This window comes from Equus caballus, chromosome 29 (genome assembly GCF_041296265.1).
Source record: "Equus caballus isolate H_3958 breed thoroughbred chromosome 29, TB-T2T, whole genome shotgun sequence".
Classification (NCBI taxonomy): Eukaryota; Metazoa; Chordata; class Mammalia; order Perissodactyla; family Equidae; genus Equus; species Equus caballus.
This window is the reverse complement of record NC_091712.1, coordinates 22,846,309-22,866,397: the sequence shown is the minus strand read 5'-3', so window position 1 is coordinate 22,866,397 and position 20,089 is coordinate 22,846,309. Positions and strand designations below refer to the sequence as shown.

General features: G+C 37.7%; 1 protein-coding gene and 1 long non-coding RNA gene across 3 annotated transcripts in view; one reads left to right on the top strand and one right to left on the bottom strand.

Moving 5' to 3' along the window:
* Positions 1 to 12,888, bottom strand: part of LOC102148063 (uncharacterized) — a 36,610-nt gene extending 23,722 nt beyond the window's left edge. Inside the window, exon 1 of the long non-coding RNA XR_289733.4 lies at positions 12,757 to 12,888. This is a non-coding gene — a long non-coding RNA (uncharacterized lncRNA). The remainder of the gene's footprint in view (positions 1 to 12,756) is intronic.
* Positions 1 to 20,089, top strand: part of GPR158 (G protein-coupled receptor 158) — a 408,291-nt gene that overhangs the window by 68,848 nt on the left and 319,354 nt on the right. For both annotated transcript variants that reach the window (XM_070254823.1, XM_001495442.7), the window contains one exon: positions 15,980 to 16,085. In XM_070254823.1, the coding sequence (XP_070110924.1) occupies positions 15,980 to 16,085 (106 nt within the window). The remainder of the gene's footprint in view (positions 1 to 15,979; positions 16,086 to 20,089) is intronic.

Here is a 20,089-nt window from a genome sequence, read left to right as displayed (position 1 = left end):
AATTTCAAATACTTTTTCAGAAGAGATCTGTGGGAGGCAAAATTTCTAAGTCTTCCCATGTCTGAAAAAGTCTATGTCTTCATGCATGATTGATTGATTGTCAGAATACAGAATTATAGGTTCAAAGTCATTTTGTCCTCAGAATTTTAAAGACATTGCTATATTGTTTTTAGCATTCATTGTTGCTGGGGAAAATTTGATGTTAACCTGATTTATTATACCTTTGTAGGTAATCTTTTCTTTTCTCCTCATGGAAACTTTTAAGATTTTTTCCTTTTTCCTTGGGGTTCTGAATATTCATGGCGATGTGCTTAGATGTGGTTCTTTTCATTCATCAACCTCACCACTTAGTTGGCCCTTTTGGACTTTTCCACTGAGAAATTTTCTTTTATGACTGTTTAAAATTATTTTCTCCTATCCATTTTCTCTTTCTTGAACTTCTACAGTAAGGTATTCAAATTTCTGGACTGATCTCTATATTTAACTTTTCTCTCATTTCCTATCTCTTTTTCTTTCTACTTTACTTTTTAGGGGATTTTCTATTTTTTTCTTCCTTTTTAAAAATTAAATTAGTTTTCATTTGGTAATCTCTTTTAATTTCCACGAGCTCTTTCTTGCTCTCAGATTCTTTTTTCCATAATTTTATGTACATTTTCTTAAATTTGACAAGATTAATTAAAATATCTTTTAACTTCTCTGTGCCCTGAATTCTTGCTGTTTCTTCCAGGCTCAGTTATTTTGCTTGTTCATACCGGTTCTTCTCCTTTATGCGGCCAGTTCTCCTTAAACGTGATCCTTGGTTACTAGTTTTAGGATGAAGGGCTAGATTAATTCATCTAGCTAGATGGCATGAATTCTTTGCGACAGGTGTGTAGGCCTAGTTCCTCACTAGACCTCTCTGTTGACTGTCAGGCTTCACTCACATTAGGATGCCTGAGAAGAAAGTTGGTAGTCTCTGGCTCCCCCTAGACCTTTACTCCAGTAGAACTAATAACCATTCTAGAAGTTTCAGCTCTTCCCAGGCATTTCTTTCCATCCCTTTACAGAACAGTTCTTGGTTTTTAGCTTGGGAATAAATGTCATTGCTGCACACAAGGGAGAGGATGTGCCGACTTGTGTAACTGTTTAGAAGGAAGTCCTTCAATTCATCACCTTGATGCCTGCCATGTTTTCCATTTCCACTCTTGATACCAATTGATGTTGAGCTTAAAATCTTTCTGGAAACTCTGCTGGAAGAGCAGTTTCCACCTCTGTTCCAGCCTTCTCCTGAGCATGTTTTGGGCTTAGCTGCCACCACTCTGGCCTATCATCAGTATGATCCCAGAGAACTGTGTCAAATTTCTGGTCAGCTACTTCTCATTCCCTCTTGCATTTATTTACTGTCATTACAGTTGGATGTGAGGGAGAAGGTAGAGAAACATATGCTCAATTCAGCAACTTAAACAAGAACTCGAACTTAGGTCTTCTGACCATCTTCTTGTCCTTATACCTAGGATATGGACATTATATTCAGCTCTTTTACTTATTAGCTGTGTGTCCTCAGGCAAGCCATTTCACCTCTTTGTGTCTCAAATTTCTTTATTATTTAGGGAGAATAATACTGACCACATACAGTTGCAATATAAATTGGGGGGAGTATCAGTCACATGCAGTTTCAGTGAGGATGTTTTAAGGGTGTCTAGCATAATGTCTTGACACATAATGACCACACAATAAATGATAACTTAAAATACAGGGTTCAATGCGTACAAGTAAACTCTTCATTCAGTTTGCATCTTGGGCATCTAACCAAAGCTCCTTATTTTAAATTCTAATGGGAACATTTTTTATTTACTTTATGGTCTTATTTACTGCTATTATTTTTGGATCATAAGTGTCCATTGGCACAAGCTACGTATCTTTCTCTGAAAAATTACTATGAACAGCTTTGTTTTTATTGTTTAATATATTGAGGTCTAGAGAAAACAACATTTAGAATCAAAAAATGGTGCAGATTATCAATTGGGTAATTTAACTTGAAGAGCTACATAAATAAGAGCCAACAGAAAAAAAAGAAATTTAATAATTTAAGAAATTATTAACAAAAAAGATATTTTCACTTAGAAATTGTAGGCAACCACTAGCATAAATGGCATATTTAGTTAAATCACGAGGAAACTCAAGATATGACTTCATTATTATATATTTTAAAGACAGATTGCAGTGTTCATATTAGACATTTATTTTCTCTGACAGAATATACTTTGTTCTTATTTTTTCTTCCCTAGCAATTAAAAAAAATATGACTTTGGACATATTATATAACTTCTCTGAACCTTATTTTCCTCATCTATAAAATAAGAAAAGTACTTCCTCTTTTATAGGATTGTTATTTGAATAAAATTAGTGAATGGAGGTGATAATATAGGTGATCTCTGTTCTGGGTTTCCTGACAAGGGATTGTCCCACCCAATTCAGAAATGGTCATAATTCAAAGAAGTGATATAAGGAACATGTGGATGTGTTGGATAAAATAAATTGTCCTCTTATTATTTAAAAATGAGATAAAATGTAGCTCAAAATTATTTCAGTGAAAGAAAACCACAAAATGAGACATTAGTCAGCTACCTCTGCAAAAGCAAGAGCCTTAACGTATATTTTTCAGGGGAACAATCAGCTATTATCAAACTTTAAACCCTAGTGATTTTAAGAGATGTGCTGCACTTTAAAAAAGTATGTCTCAGGAGGCCCACAGTACAAAGATCGTATTTGTGGAAAAACATACCCTTCCTGATTGAGCTTACCTCATTTTATATTTACTGGTTCTCTTTTTATCAAACTTGAGTTATATTTTCCACAAAAAAATGTACTGACCTTCCCAAGGAAGGTGTGACCTGATCGCCAAAAAGACTTCCAAGAACAAGAAGCCAGACAGATGGAAGACTGTCGTTTGTCACTATGTAAAGTTTTGGCAAGCTTCTCTGGACATGTCTGCTGCAAAGCAGTGTGGGGGAGGAGAGCATTTTCTTGCTTTAAGACAGACTGTTGTCAGATTCTTCTAGCTGTTCTAGAGGGGATCAGACTGTGTTCTTGATTCTCTTGTACTTCTTGTAGTCATGGGCTTGAGCTAAACAATAGCGATGCTGAATGTTTTTGTGGGCAATGTTTCCTGAGCATGAGAGGCCCCAGGTGAGGAAGTTACCCAGAGATGACTTAAGTCACTGAAATATGAATCTAGAATCTTCTACAGTTAGACGGTAACAGAAAGGAAACTGTTCTCCCACCCTTTAAGAAAATTCTCTTCTCTTTTCCTTGGTCCCAACCCATTTGCAACCAACCTGTGAAGTGTGCTCTTCTGTTCATACTCTGTGTGCAAAGAATTTTAGTTAAATATTGTTATATATCTCATTATTTGGCTTATTGTTATTCACACAACTCCGTTCAAAAAAATCTCTTCATGTTGCTATATATACAACCTGTCCATTCCCCACCACTACACAGTACCCTAAGGAACCTGTCCAGTCCCAGGGATGGGCACCCAGGTTGTCTTTAATTCCTTTCCATTACAATAACTCTGTGGTAAGTTTAGATGCCCCTTTATGAGTGAGAATTTCTCTGAAAGATAAACCCCAAAGTAGGATTTCGGGGTCACAGGGAGGGGTAAATGTAATTTTACGAAACACTGCAAGATTGCTCTCTGGACAGTCTGCATCAGTCTACACACACACCAGCAGGACGTAAGGGCTCCTATCGCCCCACATTCCTGCCAACACTTCGCATTATACAGCTAATTTTTCGCCAGTTTAATAAATGTAAAGTGATATCTCACTATTGTTTTAAGTTGCATTTCTCTGATTACCAATGAGCTTGAGCATTTCTCCATGTGCTTCTAAGCCTTAAATTGGGTTTACTTTTCTATAAACTGCTTGTTTATATCCTTTGCCCATTTTCTATTATGATTCCTACAGTTTTATTGCATTGCAAGAGACCTTGGAATATTCTAGATATTAGTTCCTTATCAACTTTAAACATTGCAATATCACACAATCTGTCATCTTTCAGTTAACTTTGTCCATAATCTTTTCCCTTGAACAGAATTTTAAAAAATTTCTGATGTTACTTAATCAAAATATTGCCTTACAGTTTACGCTTTTGGGTTTCATTTAAGAAGACTTTCAATACCTTGTCACAAAAATATTCCTTATGTTATCAACTACTAACTTTGGAGTTTCTGCTTTCACAGTCAAGTCTTTAACATCTGGAGTTCACCTTTGTACATGGTATTGGGTAGGGATCCAGTTATTATTTTCATCCATCTAGTGAGCCAGGTTCCCAACACTATCATCCTTTCTCATACCTAAGTTCCTTACATGCATACGTATGTCTGTGAGCTCTCTATTTTGTTTCACTGCTTCCCATGTCTGTTTTCCTGTCAATACTATTATGTTTTATTGCCATGGTTGGGTAGTATGTTTTAATATTTGCTTGGGCAAGGCCTACCTCTTTTCCTTTTTTTACAGTTGACTTTTACAATTCTACTTAAAGTAAGCTAAAAAGTTTTTCAAAAATCCATATAGAATTTTGATTGGTTCCACATTACATTTATAGCTCCCTTTGATGAGAATTGACATTTTTAATAGAGTAAATTATTCCCTCTCAGAACACGGGATGTTGCTCTATTTCTTCAGATCATCTATATTGTCCTTCATTAGTTTCAAAATTTCTCCATAGAGGTTTTGTGCATTTTTTTCTTAAGATTGGCACCTGAGCTAAACAACTGTTGCCAACCTTCCTTTATTTTTCTTCTTTTTCTCCCCAAAGCTGCCCAGTACATAGTTGTGTACTCTAGTTGTGAGTGCCTCTGGTTGTGCTGTGAGGGACGCCACCTCACCCTGGGCTGATGACTGGTGCCATGTCCGCGCCCAGGATTCAAACCAGCAAAACCCTGGGCTGCTGAAGAGGAGCACACGAACTTAACCACTCAGCCATGGGGCCAGACCCTGTGCATTCTTGATTAAGTTAACTACCAGAGAATTTATGGGTTCTGTTGCTATTTTAAAGGCATCTTTTTACTTGTAATTTTTTCTTGGAGATTGCTAGTGGAGAGAAATGCTACTGATTTTTGTACATTGATCTAGTACCCATCAGCCTTGCTGAACTTTCTTATTGTTCTCATGTTTGTTGATTTTATTGCTAGATAAATGATTATATCGTCTACAAATATTGACAGTTTAATCTCTTCTCTTCTGATCTTTACATCTCATTTCTTTTTTTTTTCTTGTAGATTTAGTCAGGACTTTTAGTGCTACATTAAACCGTTTCAGTGTTAGTAAGCTTTCTCATCCTAAGGGGAAAATCTTAAAGGAAACATTTCTCCTTTAAGTATAATGCTGACAGACGCTAACTTTACCAAGTTAAGAAAAGTTTCCTTCTTTTTCTAGTTTGCCATTAAAAAATAAATTAGGTGTTGGAACTCTGTAAAATGCGTTTTTACAGTGATTAAAATAACCATACAATTTTTCTCACTTTTTTCTATTAATGCTGTGAATTTCATTAATATATTTTCTGATGTTAAAACATCCTTTCAATCCTGAAATATAGTCCAGTGGATCATGATGTATTTAATTATTTTAATATATGTTAACATTTTTTAGCTAATATTTTGTTAGGATTCTTGGATCTATATGGATAATTAAAATGGGACATTTCTTTTTGTATTGTCCTCATGTGGTTTGGAATCAAAATCACATAAATTGAATTGGCTAGTCTCTGTTCTTTTTCGGTTTTGAAAACTGGTAGAAATACAGGAACTAAATTTTCATTAAAAGTTTGGCAGCAATTATGTACAAAACCAGGTAGGCCTGAAGCTTTCCTAGGAAGTGAATGATTTAAATTTTTTATGCTTATTGTCCCCATCAAGTTTTCTATTTCCTCTTGGGGCAAATTTGGCATTTTATATTTTTTATCAATTTATCTTTTTCCTGTAGGTTTTAAAAGTTTGTTAGAAAAGAATCATAATACTGTTTTTAAACATTCCTTTGTATCTTTTCATTCTGTGTATTGTTTATTTGCAAATTTTCTGTTTATTTGCATATTTTCTCTTTAATTCTTGAGGTCTCCCTTATGTATTTTTTCAAAGAACTAGTTTTTTTACAATTAAAAAGTTTTTAACTAATTTGAAATAATTTTAGACTTTCAGATGATTAGCAAAGACAGTACAGAAAATTCCCATATGCCCTTCACCTAGCTTCTTGTAACTTAACATCTTACATAACCATTGTGAAATTATCAAAACTAAGAAACTAATATTAGTACTACACTATTAACTAAACTACAGATTTTATTCAGATTTCCTCAGTTTTTCCATTAATGTCCTATTTTTCTTCCAGAATCCAAAACAGGGGACATACGTTATAGGCTGAATTGTGTTTCCTCAAAATTCATATATTTAAGTCCTAACACCCAGTATGTTAGAATATGGACTGTTTTTGGAGACAGGATCTTTGAAGAGGTAATTAAGTTAAAATGAGGTCATTAGGGTGAGGCCTACCAATATGAGTGGTGTCCTTCTAAGAAGAAGTTAGGAAGAGACACACACAAAGGGAAGACCTTTATGAATACACAGGAAGAAGATGGCCATCTGCAAGCCAAGGAGAAAGGCCACAGAAGAAACCAATATTACTGACACCCTGATCGCAAACTTCTAACCTCCAGAAACATGAGAAAATTCATTTTTGTTATTTAAACCACCCAGTCTGTGGTATTTTGTTATGGTAGCTCTAACAAACCAGTAGTCATGTGTTACATAATTAAGTTTCAGTCAACCACAAACCATAGATACGCCAGTATATAAGATTAGTATCATATAACCTAGGTGTGTAGTAGGCTATACAATCCAGGTTTGTGTAAATATACTCTGTGATGTTCAAACAATGAGGAAATCACCTAATGATGCATTTAGTAGAATGTATCCCCATCGTTAAGTGACACATGACCGTATACCCTTTGGTTGTCACGTTTCCTCAGTCTCCTCCACTCTGTGATAGTTTCTCAGTCTTTCCTCGTCTTTCAGAGATATTCTCTTATGTTACCAACTATTGGTTAACACTTTTAAACAGTACTGGTCAAGTATTTTGTTCAATGTCCCTCATTTTGGATTTGTCTGATAGTTTCTCATGATTAGACTGAGGTTATGGACTTTGGGGAAGAATACAACAGAGGGCACCTGCCCTTCTCATTGCATCATATCACAGAGTACAAAGTACCAACATTTTATTACTGGTGATGTTAACTTTGATCACTTAGTTGATGGGGTGTTTGCCAGGTTTCTCTAAAGGTACTATTTTTCTCTTTCCATACTTTATTCTAAGTGAGTCACTAAGTTAAGTCCACACTCAAGGGGAGGTAAAGTAACTTCCTGTTCCTAGAGGGAGGACTATCAAAGAATTTTGGACATATGTTAAAACCAGTAATGAATAAAATTTTGGGGGAGATACTTTGAGGTTATTCAAATATCCTGTTTCTTCTTAAATTGTTTTCCACTAATTTTAGGATTTATCAGCAAGTCTTGCCCACAACAACTGTTAATGTGGGGTTCGGATGATGATTCTCTATTTCTGATTCCTTCTAAATTTATGCGTTGAAATTTTTCTGTAACAACGAGTTGTTCCTTCTTCCCACTTATTTAATCATTTATTTATATGTGTATGGACCTATGGATATTTAACTTTTGGGTTGAATCCAATATTATCATTATTTATTTTGTTGCTCAAATTGCTCTAACTTTGGCAATTGGGAACTCTCTTAAGTTGGCCTGTGTATCCTTCTGACATGCCCTTGTCCTTATTTTCTGAAGATGATGCTTTAGGAGTATCTTGTATTTTCCCTGCCCTGGGCCTAGGATCAGTCATTTCTCTAAGGAACCCTTATTTATTCTACTGGTGAATGGCTATTTAGAAACCAAGAAATGGGTGCTAGGGGTGATGGCAAAGAACAAACTTTTGGTTTTGTTTTTTTCCTCCATTGTGTTGTTCTTCTTCACTTCACTGACTTCTGCTTCTATCTTTGCTATCCATTCATTCTGAATCTTTGTATTTTCTCTGGTGCTTCTTCACTTCCACTTTCTTGAATTAAATAATTAGGTTTATAAAAATAGTTTCTTGTTTTCTGATAAACGTACAGTATTTAAAAAAACAAATTTCCTAATTTTATCTATGTTCTACAAATTTTTTTACTTGTAGTGTTTTCACTGTCATTCAATTCTAAGTAGTAACTTCCTTTTCAGCCTAACAGTTACTTAGGAATTTGTTTTTATTTCCCAAGCATATGAGATGTACTTAAGTTATCCTTTCAAGAAACTTAATTTATAATTTAATGCATTATGACTAAAGGACATAGTGTGTATGATGCTGATCCTTTGGAATTCCAGGTTCCCTTTGAAATATAATCTCTGGTTTATTCTTGAGAAATATTTGGTTAATATTCTGTGCATGTTAAAACAGAAAGTGAATTATCTGTCATGTGACGAGCTCTATATACGCCTAATAACTTAAGTCTACTAATTACAATGTTTAGATATAGCTAACATTGCTTCCTTTTGTACTATATACGCCTAATAACTTAAGTCTACTAATTACAATGTTTAGATATAGCTAACATTGCTTCCTTTTGTATGATCTATCAGTTTCTCAGAGAGAAATGTCAAAGTTTCCAACTACAACTGTTGAAGTATTTATCTCTCTTTATGGCAGTTGTTGATAAATATACACACACACATGTGCGCTTAGGTGTTCTTGATGCCATATCTTCTTGATCCACTGTTCCTTTTCCCAATATACTACATCTGTATTAGTTGGATGTTTCAGTTAGCTATTTCTGCTTTACAAATTACTGCAAAACCTAGGGGAATAAAACAAACATTTTATTTTTCTCACAATTCTGTGGGCACAAATTTGGGGAGAGTTTGGCTGTGCACTTTGTTTCTGATGTATGTAGTATCAGCTGAGGTGGCTGGATCCAGAGGATCCAGTTCTAAGATGGCTTCTTCATTCATATATCTGCCAACTGGGCTGAGATATTTGGAATAGCTGAGGGATGTATGGGCACTGCTTGGTAAACTCTCTTTCCACATTCACTCCACCTGACATCTTGCATTTCCTCACAGCAGGATAATCTCAGGGTAGTTGGGCTTCTCATATGAAAAATATACTTATCCTCCTCACAAGTCCCCCACCTCAAAGCCTCATCTCCTTGTGGGATTGTCTTGAAGTTAGGATTTAGCCATCTGAATGAGGTCCAGATGAGCGAGAGTCTCCACGTGCATAGTTCCTCAAGTATATTACCTCTCAATCTGAAGACCTGTAAAGAAACATTATCTGTCCCCACCCCCATTATCCTCCCAACATACAATTGTGGTAAAGGCATAGGAAGCTACAATAACACTCCAATTCACAAGGCAGGGGAACAGGATACACATAACAGTTACTAGTCAATGGCAATTCTGAAATCCACTTGAGTGCATATCACCAATTCCTTGATTAGGATCCAGTCCTGCTCCCTACGAATAATTCTCTGAAAATCCTGGCTTTACCCTCTGGGCTCTTGGTTTTGTCCTCTGAAAGGTCCTACCTTTCCCCTAAGAAACTGACTATGTTTGCAACTGAGTAGCCTTCTCAGCCTGCTTCTTGCCCATAGAAGGGTAGAGGGGAGGGGGGTCTTTATTTTGTACTGTTTCTTTCCTTCTTAATTCAAGATGATAGTGCTCCTACCTATGTTATTCATTTAAAAATGCTGTGGGTTTTCTATGAATCTTACTGGATTTCACTCTTTTAGACAGAAGCCACATCTACAAATCTCTTTATAATAGACAGTTTTCTATCTTGGGCCTTGTCGCTACTGTGCAGTAAAACCCTGAGAATCACAGAATCTCTATTGTTTGACAGAGTCTATGAGGCATACTCAGAAGACCAGTAGAAATCCTTTGGTTTAGTGGAAAGTTTCTAAGAAATTCTGTCTTAGATCTTTCTGAAGTCTTAGCAAAGGATTTTACAGACCAACCCTCAGGTGATTCTTTGCCCTGGAGCCACTTCATATTCCAAGAATTTTTTGCTAGAAGAGACTGAGGATGTGCAACAGTTTTATTTTCAAATCCTGGCTCTTTTAATACGTCCTCTAAATTTTGGTCAAAAACTAAGCAGCTCCATAGCAATATTATTCAAAGAGCCAAAAGGTGAAAGCAATTCAAGTGTCCATAAACGAATGAAAAAACAAAATATGTTATACATACCTTAAAAAGGAAAAGAATTCTGACACATGCTACAATGTGGATGAACCTTCAGGACCTTATGCTAAGTGAAATAAGCCAGACACAAAAGGACAAACATTATATGATTAAACTTATATGAGGCACCTAGAGTAGTCAAATTCTTAGAGACAGAAAATAGAATGGTGGTTCTCATCCAGGAGCAGGGCAGAGGGGAGAATGAGAAATTGTTGTTTAATGGGTATAGAGTTGCAGTTTTGCAAGATGAAGGAGGCCTGGAGATTGCTTGCACAACAACGTGAGCGTACTTAACACTACTGAGCCGTATACTTTAAGATAGTAGATTTTGTTATGTAGATTCTACCGCAGTTAAAAATTTGAAAAAGCCAAAACAAAACAGCTTCTTCTTTAGCTCATGCCTTTCTTTTTGTATTTTATCATAGACAGCTAGAAATAGTCAGGTAGTACTCTCTGCATTTTGCCTAGAAACTTCCTTAGCCAGATCCACAAGTTCATTTGTTCACAGGTGACAGCGTTGCCAGACTTCCCATCTACTCCAGAATAAAGGTTCCTTTTGCTTCTGCTTCAATGCATTTTCCTCATTGTCCTTTAAGACTCACAAACATATTTCTGCTTTTATTAACCATCTCTTTGGGACCCTTCTAGCTTCTGCCTCTGTCTGGTCCCAAAGCCAGTGCCACATGTTTTAGGTTTTTGATATGACAGCAAGCAACCCCTAGACACCAGATTCTGTTCTTGTTATCTATTGTTAGGAGTAGATGACTAATGGCAGCTGGTCTATGACAGCATCTGTCAACTCTTTATTTCAGCAGAACTTCTGCCCTGGAATGCCATCAATATTGACTATATGGGCTGTTGCTGTCAATTCTTTGTAGTGATGGAGCAGGAAATTACTATCTAAGATAACATGGTGAGGGTGCAAAAGCAGAATTTCAAAACTTTCTTTCAGCCTATCTAGTCTTTCTTTTCATCCATTTACCCATGGCAGTTTAAGACAGTTTTCAGTTTGCTTGGATATTCTCTCTTTCTCTTTTTTGATCATTGTTAGTTTAAATACACCTTGCTTCTCTCTACCATCTGCAGTTTCTTCAAAGTTGATAATGGGAGTGGGCTGATTTAGGAGCTAAGGGAAAATGTTATAAAGACATGGGCGATGGAAATTTTCATCTGGTGGGAAAAATGGTTCATTAAAATTATAATACAGTGTGTTAAGTGCTATGAAGAACGTAAACACAGTGTGTTATGGGGAAATTAGGGAGGTGGTTTCTAAATCAGACATGGAGCTCACGGAAAGTTTTAGAAAGGAGTCAAGTAGAAGTTATAATAGGTAAAGCACAGTTTAGGAAATGGAATTTCAAGTTATAAAGGCATCTATACAGGTATGGTTTTGTGAGACAGCACAAACTTTTTGGGACTCCACATATAATTCTGAAAGGACTGGAACAAAGAATCTGTGCAGGAAAGTAGTTGGAAAAGTTAGAAATAGGAGGAGCCTGAATACAATGTTATACCAAGGAGCTTAGATTTTTATTCTTTAGGAGAGCAGGAAGTATTAGTTTTGAGCAGGGAATTGTCAGGATCAGATTTCCACGTTTCAAAGAAAGCAGTGCATGATGCTTAAGCCCTAGGGCCCCTTGCTTGTATGGGAACCTTCTCAAGTCCTGGAACGGGCATTAGCAATGAGTTCTGTGGTCAACTGTTTCTTGTAAAATTTGCAAAAGGAAGATATTTTAACTGCAACGGTCTCTCTCTACTTTAACTTGCCTCCATTACACTTTCCCTAGGCGGTGGGCATTTTTGGAAACCAGCTAAGGGAAAATTCAGGATTATTAGCCTGTGGTTACTAACACATAATAAAGTGGTTTGTAGTCACATCTGTGTATAGCTAAGTTATTGCTAGCCATCCTGGTATAGAAACGGGTTCTGGTAATAACCTTACCACCCACGCAGCAGTTATAATACAAAGATGGATGGCCAAAGGTGATGCTGTGGTGTAAATGCGTATTCACGATTTTGTATGTTTCTTAAAGGACCCTAAACCATATAAACTTCAGGACCTACAAACCAGGATCTTTACCTGGACCAATGCCAGACAGGGCCAAATTTAGGAAGCGATTATTGAAAATGTTGAGCCCCATGAGAGATGAAGGCCTGAACCAAGGCAGTGGTCACAGAAATGGAGGGGAAAGGTCTAGACGCAAGAAGCGCGCAGGGAATACACTCTAGGGAACTTGGCAATTGTTTTGATTTGGGGGGTGAATTTTAAAACAAACAGGTTGCCGCCTTGGATAATTGGGAGGATGGAGGCCCATCACAGAGAGAGAACAATAGGAGAACTGCAAGTTTGGGAGGAGGATGAATCCCGTTTGGGGCTCGTTGCGTTTCAGGTGTTAGAGGGATAAGTAGAGGAAAACGCTGGTCCGCAGCTCGGTTACACACCCAGGTATTTGGGGGATATTACCTGTTATATTTTCCATTCTCTGGAGGCCACTTACCAGGCTGCTTTTGGCGCTCGCTTTCTCGTCCTCAGGCCATGAAACAGCAGCCACCTCCCCGCGCTCACAGCTTCGTAGTGGCGCCCGCTCACCGGACGTGGGAGCAGCACTCCCGCCCCAAGGGGCGCGCGCTCAGGGGACGCAGGGCGCAGGCGCGCGGGGCTCTCAGCCTGGCCCAACTTCCGCCCGCGCGTCGGGGGTCCTGGGCTTACCAGTCTATGCTCGCTTTTTGCAGGATAGTTTTCCCCGCAAAGAGACCGTCTCTTCCCATTTAATCTCCCAAACTTTCACTTCCCCCGCAGGAAGTCAACGGTGCCTTCCCGAGGGTTTTGTTGGTCTCCAGGCGCCCAGGCAGAGGCGCTGATGAAGATGAGTCAGCGCTGATTTCCCAGCTGGTAGACGCACTTGGCTCATTACCTCTGGTGGTTTTGCACAAAGCCCAGAAAGCTTCGTGAACTGAGTTCAAAGTCTGCGGTGACTTTTTGGTCCCCATATGTGAACCTCGAATTAATGGGAAAACTCCCAGAGATTAAGATACCAATTTCTTGAGCCAGTTTTCTTATGGAAGGGACCAGAGTAATTGCAGCCTCCTGGCGTCCCAAATTAGCCCATGGCCCTGGGTGAACTGGGAGATTTTGAGACTTCCACAATCTTGCAATGAACTCTTTCGGTGTAGCAGGATAGTTGAGGAAAAGTTGATCTCATTATTACTAACAATTGTGGAACAAATAGAAATGCATGTTTTTATTAGTTTACCACTTACAAATACATTCTAAATAAGATGTTCATGGAGGAATACCAAAATGTAGTGGACAAGAGTAGTCCAGTGGGAAATTTTATGTCACTGAAGAAGATGACTGGTAATTTAGAGTGTGAATACGAAACTGCTGTAATTATACCTTGAATTGTTGATTGAGTTAGAAATCTCACTTCAATGAGGCTTATCCTGACTACCTTTAAAGGAAAGTTTAACCTACACTTCTACTCCCATACCCCTTACCTGCTTGAAGTTTTTTTCTCCTTAGCACTTTTTACTTTGTAATGTATGGTATAATTTACTTATTTATTATAGCCATCGTTTATTATTTGTCTGTCTCGCACTAGAGTTAAGCTCCATGAGGCAGGATTTTTTTTCTTCCTTACTAATGTATCTCAAAGGCTAAGAACAATTTTGGCCCATAATAGGCACTCAATAAATATTTACTGAATGAATGAAAGAATGAATATGTTATTTTCCAAAGAGCAGGAAGTGGAGCCTGAGTGGCCTTGCATGATTGGCGTAACCTATGAGGAACATAGTTCTATTGAAAGCCCTGGTAGTGAAGGCAGTCAACAAGTCAACAAATATTTCTTGGATTCCTAGTATATCCCAAATGACAGCTTTCCAAATTCCTCAGAATTTAGCATCTATTCTCCGTTAAACATTCTGATACTTTTTAAAACATCTTTCATCTTTTGGTATTCCTTGAGGGGCAAGACCTGTGTGATTCACCCAGATAGCATCTCTTATGGTCATAGGTACAGACCAGACAATAAGTATTTGTTGAAAGGGCAAAGGAGTGAAGTGGGTTAGGGCATTAAGATACCTGGGAATCCAGTTATTTTTCACATGAACATTTGTTTTATGAAGTTATCGTCCACAATAGTAGCATTTTGCAATCCTCCTCTGAAGGATTTGCAAGTTTTCTGTGAAAATTTTGGGGTTTGCAATCTGAAAAATTAATTTACACGTATGCAGAGTTACCTAGATAACCAAATACTGACAGACGGTTTTGGTGTCCTTGTTTGGTTTGTGTCTCTTCTGAGCATTTTAGCACTACATAGTATAGTGCTTTATTGCAAGTTAATAGGAAAAGAACAGAGGCAGCATAAAAATGTAAGTGATTTATTCACCCCAAATGACATGAATCCACTCTGCCAGGAGATTATACAGTCGTTTAAAAGGAGAAAAGAGATGAGAGAAATAAGTCATAACATGTGGTAAAATGGGCTCACTGATCTGCAATAGGTACCATATTCCTGTGCTGAGAGGTGATTTAGTTTGGCAAAGCATAATCGTCGATATTTTCAAATTAAGACTTAATTTAAGTTTTGTTGGATTTATAGTTTTGTTTGCATTTATTTTGTAATTTTGTGTGGGTTTTTTTTGTAGCTACGAGAGCTGTGATATAAGGAACCTACCTTTGTGTTTGTACATATTTAATAATATCCTAATGGAAATAGTTTTAGTTGGGGACATGAAGCCTTGAAAATGTGTTTTTACTTTTAGGGGGTTTTTTTGGAGTGTTTATACTTTACTCAAGTTTGTGAAAGATGACATTGCAAAGCTTCAGGCCTTAGGGCCCAGGACGCAGAATATTTATGTCAGTAAAGTCCGGGTGTGACAATTCAGTGCAGGACAGATGTTTCTGCTGCTTCTGCTGCTAGTTGTGCTGGTGGTGATGGAAAATAGGAGAGTGGGATCTTAGGAAAATGTAGGAAGCTTGCTTGGAGAAAATGGAGGAATTTTAGATAAAGTTGGAGCTCTTTCTGCAGTTGTGCTTTTGGCTCTCAATTTGTGAGTTCTCTGTCTTAGAAACTTTTCTCAAGTGGTTAAGTGAAATGCAGTGTTTTTATTTCCAGATTTAAAAGAAAACACTAATCAGCATTTCTGTAGATGATGCAAAACTCTGTTCTGTGTGGAACACTGGGAGACCTGAAGAGCTCTTTAAAGTCATTGCAGTTCAGAGGAAAGAGATGCTTGTTTTCTGATGCTGTCCTCTCCCCATGACCTTCCCCCAACCTCCCCATCCTGGCCCTGCAGTGGGAACTACAAGTAGAAAGAAATAAGATGAGGACTTTGTTTTGGTTTACTTTAATAGAAAGGGTACTGGAAGCAGGTGTTACTTAAGTCAACTTTGCTACCGTGTCCAGAGAAATACTGTCTGCAGTTCAGTCAATCGACAAATATTTATTAAGCACGTACTATGTGTAAGGCATTGTATGGGGAGCTGAAGACAATGAACAATAGAGAGTCCCTGCCTTTGTAAAACTAACACTTGTTGATTCTGTTCTATTGTGTCTTTATCTTCACTTGGTACACTTTAGTTACATATGGGTGGTTAATTGGAAAACTTTTAATGCATCTTTATGCTGATTTGTATGGTCTCCAGGATAGAATACAGAGTTAGAAATTGTAAAGGCTTGGATTAATTTGTTCTTTTTATCTTTCTCTGTTTTTAAGGGGTGTTATGAAAGTTGACATAAATCTTCAGAAAGTCGACATTGACCAATGTTCAAATGATGGCTGGTTTTCAGGAACTCACAAATGTCACCTTAACAATTCAGAGGTAAGAACATGAAAATAAAGTCCTCTGAAATCAGAAGCTCAGAAATGTATTACTTTTGAATATGTTGTATTTGTGGGGATAAGTGAACAAGAGGCATGTTGCTGGGGGAAAAAAGTCTCCTATGTAGGTCTGAATGTTGCCAAATGAACTGAAAGAGGAGTAGAAAGTGAAATGTGCGCAGAATTGCTGTTCATTTGGAGACTAAGAGAAGGCTGAAACTAAAATTATGTCTGAAGTTTGGCTCTAGTCAAAGGCTGATCCTGTTCTTTAAAAAATGGGCTGGAAATTAAAATCGCCGTGAAGTGAGAAACCAGTCCCAGGAGGGGTCAACCAGATCATACACATTTTTATGGAATATGATGCCTGTTGAAACATTGATGGTATTAATTCAGACACACTGCCATCTGCTAGAAAAGCAATAGAGAAAGTATGGCAGGGAAATTTTGGAAACAAGGAGAAAACTGTTTATGGGGACCTGGAAGGGAAATCTGGATACTTGTGTGTATTTCCAATTTTTGATTCCTATACATGCTATATTTCAAGAGGCGATGGTTGGTAAGGAACAGGCATATAGATCATACTTTTGGATATAAGACTGTCACTTGTCTTTTGTAGTTTCACAGAGAAAGTGTGATGACATCCTGATTTCATTTTCAGTAATCTATCTGTGAGGTCCTAAAATGTTGTGAAACTAGTGTAAAATAGTTCCTGATCTTAAAGACTAGGGCTATCCCAACTTAGAGTCTATGAATTTGTGAGGCAAGTCAGCTTGATTTATTTAAAATAAAGGGGACATTCCTATCAACATAGTAATCTACATATTCAATTTGAATTTTTGCCTTTGTGGAAAGATGGTTTTACATAGTGCAATTTTAAGGTAAGGAATTTTAAATCAGAAGGAAATTTAACAAGCACTTATTTGTGTCATTACACAAACAAAAGAGTGCACAGATACATGCATGTACATGTGTGTACATATGCCCACTGCATGTTTCCCATGTGCACTCCCCACATATCCTGCCAAACACAGCCCACATAATCCCATACCACACCACTACCCAAATAATCTTCCCGAGTTCCTCACATCCCCCTTACACTCCACACACACACCTCCACCTGTCCCCTATACTCCCCACCACAGGATCCCTCAACCTCCCATCCCTTAAACGCCCTAGAAACTCCCATAATCTTCCACATCCCTCTAAATCCATCACACATCCCCACCGTATCCCCATGACCCCACTTCCTCAATACCCCACACACATTCCCACACATCCCCACACCCTCTCCCACATCTCCATACACCTCCACACAGCCCTCACTTCCTCCACTCCCCACTACTCGAGACCCACTTAGGCGAGTGAAAGATTTCGGTCTTATCAACTCACAGAAGTTCAGACCCTGTTTTCGCTTCTTTTCACTGTTTATTCTTACGGTTATGAACTTTTCTGAGTTTCCACTACCCTTTGGATGATTCTGGCATTTCTAAAGGTATGAATTTCAAGCACTGATCTGGTGAATATCTTTAGCCTGATTATGATCTCCATGCCAATGGCCTATAGCCACTTAGCTTTGTCTTTTAACCAGAGTGGAATTTTTTCTGCATGGGTGTCATATTGTAAATATTGATCTGTGTGTGCTCATTTCTATATAGGCTTGTTTCATTGGTGCTCCTGGGTAGTTTAATAAGCAGTCTGTCTATAAACAAGGAGATATTTACTTTTCAGTTTCGTACAGTTGCTGCTTGCCACTGATGATTTTGGCGTAATTTTTTCTTTTCCCTTATAGCACATCTGTTTATATGACTAGATGGTCATATTAGAAGAACCTCTTTCCTCTTTTGGAAGATTTATTTCTTTTCATTGCTTCAGGATTATTAATTTTCTGGGTGTTGTGTCTTTTTAAAGATTTCAAATAAGCTATTTCAAGATAAACTGTTATCCTCTATTCTGGTTAACAAAGATTAGATTGAAATGTGTAACTTTTGGCATTATTTATGGGAGTATGTATTTATTCTACACCTTAGGAAAAACCAGAAAAACATATTCTACATGACAACTGACAGTTCAATGAATCTCATTTGAAAATGTTGTAGGAAGAGGCTTAGTGATCAAAAAATAACATCAACAAACAGTGAATCTACAAAAGACATATTTTGACTGGCTCCCTCCACCCCCTTTCCTTGCCGAGGTACTAAAGTTGGGAGTAGATCATGGTCTCCCAGGCTGGGCCCATGAGGCCCTTGGTGGGTAGTCTGACGTGGAAATCTTCACTTTTTTGTTGGCCTTCTCTAGGGTTCTGGAGTTGGTGCTGGTCACTCTGGGCAGCTGCCGCAGTCCCATACCACGTCCTCAGTTCAGTGACTGACAATAGTCTTTTTAGTCCTTCTCTGTTATATGAATTGGAGCTGGGAACTGGCTTCTCTTGACGTTTTTACTGCTTCAGAAAGGAGAATGAAAAATCTCTTTTCAGGGCATTTTTCATCTGTGCTGGCTCTCCTTGGTTCCTTGTCACAAATGTTCTGTTGTGGACCCCAAGGATCACTGTGTAAACTGGCTTATTTTAGGAAGTACTTAAGATGGCTCATATTTGTGGGGTGGAGGGGCCTTTCTTGATGAATATCCAAATCATTAGAAACAGATACTCATCATGTTCACTGTGAGTTTTATCTTGCCAATGTTTAGCATTCTTCTCTTATAAGTAATAGAAGAAGTTACAAATTTAAAAGTTACAATTGAGGCAAACTTCTCACTTTTAAAATTTTTCCAGCGTGTTGAGCTTTAAGCCTCCAAGGTATCTTAAACCAGAATAGCAAGTCTGATGTTGGAAACAGACAAGTGGTATGTGACCAATGACCAAAAGCCTCAGGAACACATTAGAAAGGCATGGAATGGTTTGTGAGGAAAATAATTTCTCAATGAGTTTGGGTCGTTACAGGATCTGAGAGCCACTAAGTACTTTTTGAAGGGCGTGGTAGAGCAAGATCTGAGTCCACGCCCCACTGAACTGGGGGTTTTCATAATTGATCCAGATCACTGCCACATGGACTTGATCATGTTGTCAGTATCCGTTTAAGTAATTCTTGACCTATTTTCATATCATTGTTTGTTTTGAGTACAGAAAATCCTCTCCTACAGAATAGTTTATTAAAAACATTAAAATAAATTGATATTCATTTTTCTTTTAAAAATTTTCCTTTAGCTTTGTTTCCCTTATAAGAAATGTTTTTATAGCTATTTGAAGTATGAAACATTAAGACAGTGACTTTGAAACTTTTTGATTATGTTTTATAAGTAAAAATGCCTTAAGCATCCACCCATAGTATATGTATATATTTTTTTTTAATTTTTTTAAAGATTTTATTTTTTACTTTTTCTCCCCAAAGCCCCCCGGTACATAGTTGTATATTCTTCGTTGTGGGTCCTTCTAGTTGTGGCATGTGAGACGCTGCCTCAGCGTGGTTTGATGAGCAGTGCCATATCCGCGCCCAGGATTCGAACCAACGAAACACTGGGCCGCCTGCAGCGGAGCGTGCGAAATTAACCACTCGGCCATGGGGCCAGCCCCAGTATATGTATATTTTTAATCTACAAAGTACACACGTCTTTTTATACTTATATATTCTATATATTGTAAATCATAAAACTTAATTGGGTTGTGATAAGGATGAAATAATAATTTAATGTAGATTATATATATGTATATATATATTTTTTTTGAGGAAGATTAGCCCTGAGCAAACATCCACCACTAATCCTCTTCCTTTTGCTGAGGAAGATTGGCCCTGAGCTAACATTCATGCCTGTCTTCCTCTGTTTTTTATATGTGGGACGTGTGCCACAGCATGGCTTGATGAGTGGTGCATAGTTTTATGACTGGGATCTGAACCGGTGAAGCCTGGGCCACCGAAGCAGAGCACACAAACTTAACCGCTGCACCACCAGGCAGGCCCCTGGTGTAGATTATATTTTATAAAAATAAATATATCTTTAATGAGAGCAATG